Source organism: Salvia splendens, unplaced genomic scaffold (genome assembly GCF_004379255.2).
Source record: "Salvia splendens isolate huo1 unplaced genomic scaffold, SspV2 ctg148, whole genome shotgun sequence".
Lineage (NCBI taxonomy): Eukaryota > Viridiplantae > Streptophyta > Magnoliopsida > Lamiales > Lamiaceae > Salvia > Salvia splendens.
In genome coordinates, this window is record NW_024598789.1 from 15034 (window position 1) to 21062 (window position 6029).

At 37.8% G+C, this 6029-nt stretch overlaps 1 protein-coding gene and 1 long non-coding RNA gene across 2 annotated transcripts; one reads left to right on the top strand and one right to left on the bottom strand.

Moving 5' to 3' along the window:
• Positions 1 to 203: 203 nt before the first annotated feature.
• Positions 204 to 3339, top strand: LOC121789127 (guanosine nucleotide diphosphate dissociation inhibitor 2-like). The gene is made up of 13 exons (XM_042187643.1): positions 204 to 381; positions 657 to 719; positions 794 to 877; positions 945 to 1052; positions 1160 to 1332; positions 1463 to 1574; positions 1649 to 1729; positions 1841 to 1903; positions 2149 to 2250; positions 2392 to 2516; positions 2597 to 2807; positions 2894 to 2968; positions 3056 to 3339. The coding sequence occupies exons 1-13, from the start codon at positions 295 to 297 to the stop codon at positions 3104 to 3106; spliced, it is 1335 nt and encodes a 444-aa protein (XP_042043577.1). The 5' UTR covers positions 204 to 294; the 3' UTR covers positions 3107 to 3339.
• Positions 3340 to 3659: 320 nt separating this feature from the next.
• On the bottom strand, positions 3660 to 5096 carry LOC121789128. Its single transcript, XR_006047982.1, has 4 exons — positions 4417 to 5096; positions 4198 to 4343; positions 3989 to 4112; positions 3660 to 3906 (listed from the first exon to the last, which is right to left on the bottom strand). It is a non-coding gene; the product is annotated as an uncharacterized LOC121789128 (long non-coding RNA).
• Positions 5097 to 6029: the final 933 nt, after the last annotated feature.

The window sequence follows — 6029 nt, forward strand, 5'->3', positions numbered from 1 at the left end:
TACAGCAAGTTAATATAATTTGAGGTATTTTAATATCAAAACATAGATAAAGGAGTACAACTTACAGCAAAGTAAAACAACCGATATTATCTTTAACTGTAAAAAATTAATGGATAAGTCATTTAGACAATGTAAATAAGAGATTAAGAGTGGGATAGGTTCAATATTTTTTTGAATGAGTGATTATAAGTTAATTATGAAAATAAGATAGAGCATAAAGTTTGAAAGTGATAGCCTTAAGTTTGAAGAACAAAGAAATTGTAATCACAAGATTGATCTGTGAATTGGATTAAGATGGATGAAGAGTATGATGTGATAGTCCTGGGAACTGGTCTCAAGGAATGCATCCTCAGCGGTCTTCTCTCCGGTGATGGCCTCAAGGTTTCCTTTCTCTTTCTTTTATCCATTTTCTGGTGCAGAGCCATCAATATAGTAGTAGTGATTTTCGCAGGTAGTTGATTTTAGGCTCTATTTGCTATAAATTGAATCGATTGTTTTAACCAGCTGATCTTTGATATGTTTTGTCAAATTAATCTGTGCGAACTCGTTTGCTATCTTAGCTTTGTTGAATCAACACAATTTTGAATCACAACTTCCCTTATCTATGAATGAAACAACTAGTTTTGACTTCATTCGCTTCATCTCCTTAAATATAGGTTCTGCATATGGATCGTAATGACTATTATGGTGGTGAATCCACTTCTCTTAATCTTATCCAGGTAAGTATTATCTTTCGTTTCTTATTCTGCCATGAGATATTTGAAATTTTGGATTGATTTCCTCTTTCACTCAGTTGTGGAAGAGATTCAGAGGAGGCGATAATCCTCCGCCACACTTGGGCGCTAGTCGAGATTATAACGTCGACATGATCCCAAAGGTTCGATGCTCAACTTACTTCGTAAATTTCAAAATTGGTCTAGTGATGGGTAGTCACTTCAATGCAGTATATTATGGCGAATGGTGCTCTCGTGCGAGTCCTCATCCACACGGATGTCACTAAATATTTGTCATTCAAAGCTGTTGATGGTAGCTATGTGTACAACAAAGGAAAGGTATATCTTTGTTGTTGTGTTTTGCCTATGTTTAATGTCCCATTTCCCTGTATTTTTCTTTATTTGTTCACCTCACTTTTGATTTTTCGGTAATATTGAATCAACAGATTCACAAGGTGCCTGCAACTGATATGGAGGCGCTAAAATCACCCCTAATGGGTTTTTTTGAGAAGCGGCGAGCCAGGACATTGTTCACTTATGTGCATAATTATAATGAAAGTGATCCTAATACACATCAAGGAATGGATTTGACACGAGTTACTACTAGGCAACTCTTTGCGTAAGCCTCTCCCGAAAACATTGCATAAGCTGTTTAGATTTTCTTTGCATTCGACAATAGCTATATGTGTGATGAGGTTACTCTTTTGCATTCAAACTTGTCCGATTCTAATATCTTGAACTTCCGACAGAAAGTATGGTATCGATGAGAACACTGTGGATTTTATTGGCCATGCAGTAGCTCTCCACAGAGATGACTATTATTTGGACGAACCAGCACTGGATACTGTGAAGAGGATGCAGGTTATTTTTTACATCATTATGTTGCAGTTTGAGATTTTTGGTGCTCATTTGACGTGCTTCCTATTCTATGGTAGCTTTATGCAGAGTCGTTTGCACGTTTTGGTGGTGGATCGTCTTATATTTACCCTTTTTATGGCCTTGCAGAGCTTCCCCAGGTCTTCCACTGACATTGCATTTCCACTCGTTTGCTTTATATCTTAGTTTCTGATTCTTAAGGTCCTCTCCCCCCTTGTTGCTCATAGCTTAACTTCAATTTGTGTCCTCAGGCATTTGCTCGTCTCAGCGCTGTTTATGGCGGGACCTACATGTTGGATAAACCTGATTGCAAGGTATTAATATAATTCCATTATGATGAATTTGTGGTTGAGGAAAAGATAAATTGGGATGGGATAAAAGTTCTGTCTCAAGTATTGGTGATTTTCCAAATAGATTAGTCTTGGAAGTCAAAATAACGAAATGAATTTCTTCCATCGGAATACTTAGAATTAGGACGTGCACATAAAGAGGAGCAGTGTTGGTCGTCGGAATAGATATCTGCTGTGAATCTTGACACGTTCAATCAGTGTATTGTCAGGTGGAGTTTGATGTGGAAGGCAAGGTGCATGGTGTTACATCACAAGGGGAAACAGCTAAGTGCAAGAAAGTTGTCTGTGATCCTTCCTACCTTCCCAACAAGGTACTTTATCATTTTCGTGTTCAAGATTGGACTTCTTCAAAATAAACTCTTCTCCAACATTTAAAAGCTCACTCTGTTATGGAATACCGATCTTTGTATTGCAAGCACATCTCTATGTTTATGAAGAACAATGTCCTACAGGTTAAGAAGGTTGGTAAAGTTGCAAGAGCCATTGCTATCATGAGCCACCCAATTCCTGATACAAATGATTCTCACTCGGTGCAAATTATTCTACCTCAGAAGCAGTTGTGTCGCAAATCAGACATGTCGGTAATCGAATCTCAAATGAGTGTTGATAAATGTTAAACTAATATTGCATCTGAGAGTATCTTGTGGAACTCTGCAGGTATGTATTCTGTTGCTCTTATTCCCACAACATCGCTCCAAAAGGGAAATATATTGCATTTGTCTCAACCGAAGCAGAAACTGATCACCCGGAGACTGAACTGAAGCCAGGTACCGATCTACTTGGGCATGTAGATGAGATTTTCTTCGAGACATACGACAGATTCGAGCCAGTAAACGAGCCTTCTCTGGACAATTGCTTCATATCAACTGTAAGTTGTTGTGGATGTTCTTCTTACTAGACTGTTGTGACCATTTTCACACTCACAAGCTCGCTGACTCAAACTCCGAATGTCAGAGTTATGATGCTACAACTCACTTCGAGTCCACTGTCTCTGATGTTCTGAATATGTATACGTTGATCACGGGAAAGGTGAGAACGAAATCCATTGACAGAAATTCGGATTGCTTAGTTAGTGATATTTCTCACTGAACCACCACTTTTCTTTCTTTTTTTCAGGTTGTCGATCTTGATGTGGATCTGAATGCAGCCAGTGCAGCTGAAGATTGATAAAACTTCATAAGCTATATTGTAAAATATTAACTTGATAAAACTTCATAAGCTATCTTGTAAACATTCACTGCAGAATGTAACAACAGATGGGGTATGTAAGATAATCGCTTAGGAGCTTTCAAGTAGTGGTTGGGCTATGCTAAAATGAATGAAATATTATTCAAACATATCAAAAGCATTAGGTTATGTAAAAGACATAATTGTAGAAATAAATCTCATTCAAAAATTAATTATGGCCATCTACCAATCAAGATGTGTTGAGTACAAACATGATTTTTGTCCAACCCCAATTAGTTTGAGGCCTTTTGCGAGTGACCAAAAAACAAATTCGTGCGGACTTGACCCAAAGCGGACAATATCAAACTGTTGTTGCAGTCGATAATCTAAACAAGTGGTATCAGAGCCAAGTTGACTGCATTTTTCTGACGATCCGAATAAGTGGTATCAGATCCGCTTGACCTAAAGCGGACAATATCAAACTTGTGTTGCAGTCGACAATCCGAACAAGATGTATACACATTTTTATTTGATCCTATTTGATGAGCTAGTGTACGTGTAACATTTGAAAATTACCAAAAAATTATTTAAGGTTACATGATGAGTTGGGAAAAGCCAAAATCCGAGATTTAGTACATAGAATAGAAGCAGCCTGAACATGGGCAAGAATGCTGAATTACATCGAAAAGCAAACATTCATGAAATCATTTCAAATGCTTTTGAAAACAGCAAACAGATCAGCGTGGACGTAATCGTTGTCCACCAAACTGACCAAGTAATACCTACCTGTTCTTCTTCGCCTGCGCACACACAGTGAAACACCATGTAAAAACTGAATGCACTTTCATTAAAATTGCGAAAACCATGTATGAAACTTCTTACCTCCTCGATTATGGGTCTGCTCTGCTTCAGGGTAAAGGTTAGCCCATACTCTCGACCAGACTTCAAATGACTCATCCTTCCATACCATGAAGCTTGCAGGATCCACAACGGTAGGCTGAATTATCTCCTTTGCAGGAAGAAACCCATGTGAATACTGGCGCTACATGTATAGGTTTAGGTATACAGTTACATAGAAAATACTGGCTTACCAACAGTTGGTGAATCAGAGTTAGCTCCGTTAACAGCAGGTTGGCTGTTGATGGTGAGAAAACCTTTCAAGTTTATACCACTAAGATTCTCATTAATGATTTTGGATCTAGTTCAGACCATGGACTGCTTCTAAGTTTCCCAATTTCTGAAGCATTCAAACCCTCATAAGGACTCAGTTTGTGATTTTCCAGATCTTATTAAAGCTGTGCAGAGTATACCTCATAAATATCTTCAAAGGAACAGCCCATTCTTCTTGAAGCTTCTTGTCGCGGGAGCGTGGTCGCATGAACTGCCACAAAGTTACAAGGTTCGAACATAATTCTTGTCAGCGAAAATTAGTTATAATAAGAACAAGCAAAGTAGAAATTACGGAAATGATGCCTTTTTGAAAGTCAGAAGAAATATTTGCCAAAATTGCATGAAACAGAGGAAAAACGAGAATGTTGAGTGCTTATATAATAATGTGGTTTTTCTACTTGAAAATAACAAATGGTTGGTTCCCCAACGTTACGACCATGAGTACGCTCGTTCGTGGACTGGCCTCAACGAACAAGCTTGACGAGCCCGGTCAAATTATACAACTTCTCAAGAAGAGATTCCGCAGAAATGCAGAAATTTGGGAACAAATTGAAATGGAATTGCCAAATGAAACAGAGATTTCTCCTACCGTCTAGTTTTGTTTTCTTCTTATATCACTCAGCATCTGCTGTGTCATATATTTTGCTCTTTGCAATAATTTGAGTCTACATTTTATTCATTTCTTCTAACCAAATAACAAAGAATCTAATCTCTTAACAAAAAACTGCAATCCTTATGCTTTCACAATTAAAACTTTATCCTTTTTGAGTGTAATCTCCAGTATTGAACCCCATAAGCCGCACTTGAAGCAACTGTAGTAGAAGCCACCAACCAGCTGACAAGATCCAAAATAACAAAAATGTAAAATTTCACACCCACAAAACAGGTATAGACAAACACGAGTCAAGAACAAACTACCTCAAAATAGTCGGATATAAAGTAGAGTTTCTTCACTTCCAAATCCTGGTTGAAGTAGAGCTGCAGCAACTAGAGCCAGCTGCAGAACTGTGTTAACCTACTCACAGCAAGAAAATTAGAATTTGAGTCAAGTTACTACTGACTTCATTTATATTGCAGCTCGAAAGCAAGTGATTCCAGCACGAGTCAGAGACTATTGTGCTACATAAAGAAGCCAAACAAACAGGCCTGAACGTTGTTCTTTTAGCTTTGCTATGAGAGATTACTGGAGCTAATTGTCGCCATGCCTTGTAGTGATAACATAAATGAGATCCTATGTCAGCACCATTTCATACTGTGGGATATATCTAGAGTGCCAAGAGTCAGCCATCAATAGAAATGACTAATTTGTTCTGTTGAATGACTATATTTTCTGGATTTTGTTAGTTATTTTCTGTATCTTAAATGCATTTTCAATGCTCTCTGTATCGAATGGTGATTGGGCAGCAGAATGTCGGGGCCATAGTAAATTATCGCCGGATAAAAATAGTGTAGCAATATAGTTGGTACTTTCCTTTGTTTAGGTACTTACTGTTAAATTTAAAGGTGGGAACTTTGTCATTAATTTAGCTAATCTCGGGAGCGGCATGATTACCTAGTTAAATACACAAGCTTAAAATTGTTCGTAATGCTGTTTTAATTCAACTGCAAGAAGACATGAAATCAGCTAATAGTAGTAACAACGTACCAACCGATCCTACAAGTCACAAACTGAATGGAAGCGAACCAAATCATAGCAATACTCCTTCAAGCACATCTGCTAGATCAGTAAACAATGATAATGTCTATATAAACA

Bases quoted from the DNA above. Each gene is read 5' to 3' on its own strand.
- LOC121789127 (XM_042187643.1), top strand. From the start codon at position 295: ATGGATGAAGAGTATGATGTGATAGTCCTGGGAACTGGTCTCAAGGAA. The intron at 1,904-2,148 runs GTATTAATATAA...GTGTATTGTCAG, and splicing joins TGGATAAACCTGATTGCAAG to GTGGAGTTTGATGTGGAAGG. The intron at 2,517-2,596 runs GTCGGTAATCGA...GGAACTCTGCAG, and splicing joins TTGTGTCGCAAATCAGACAT to GTATGTATTCTGTTGCTCTT.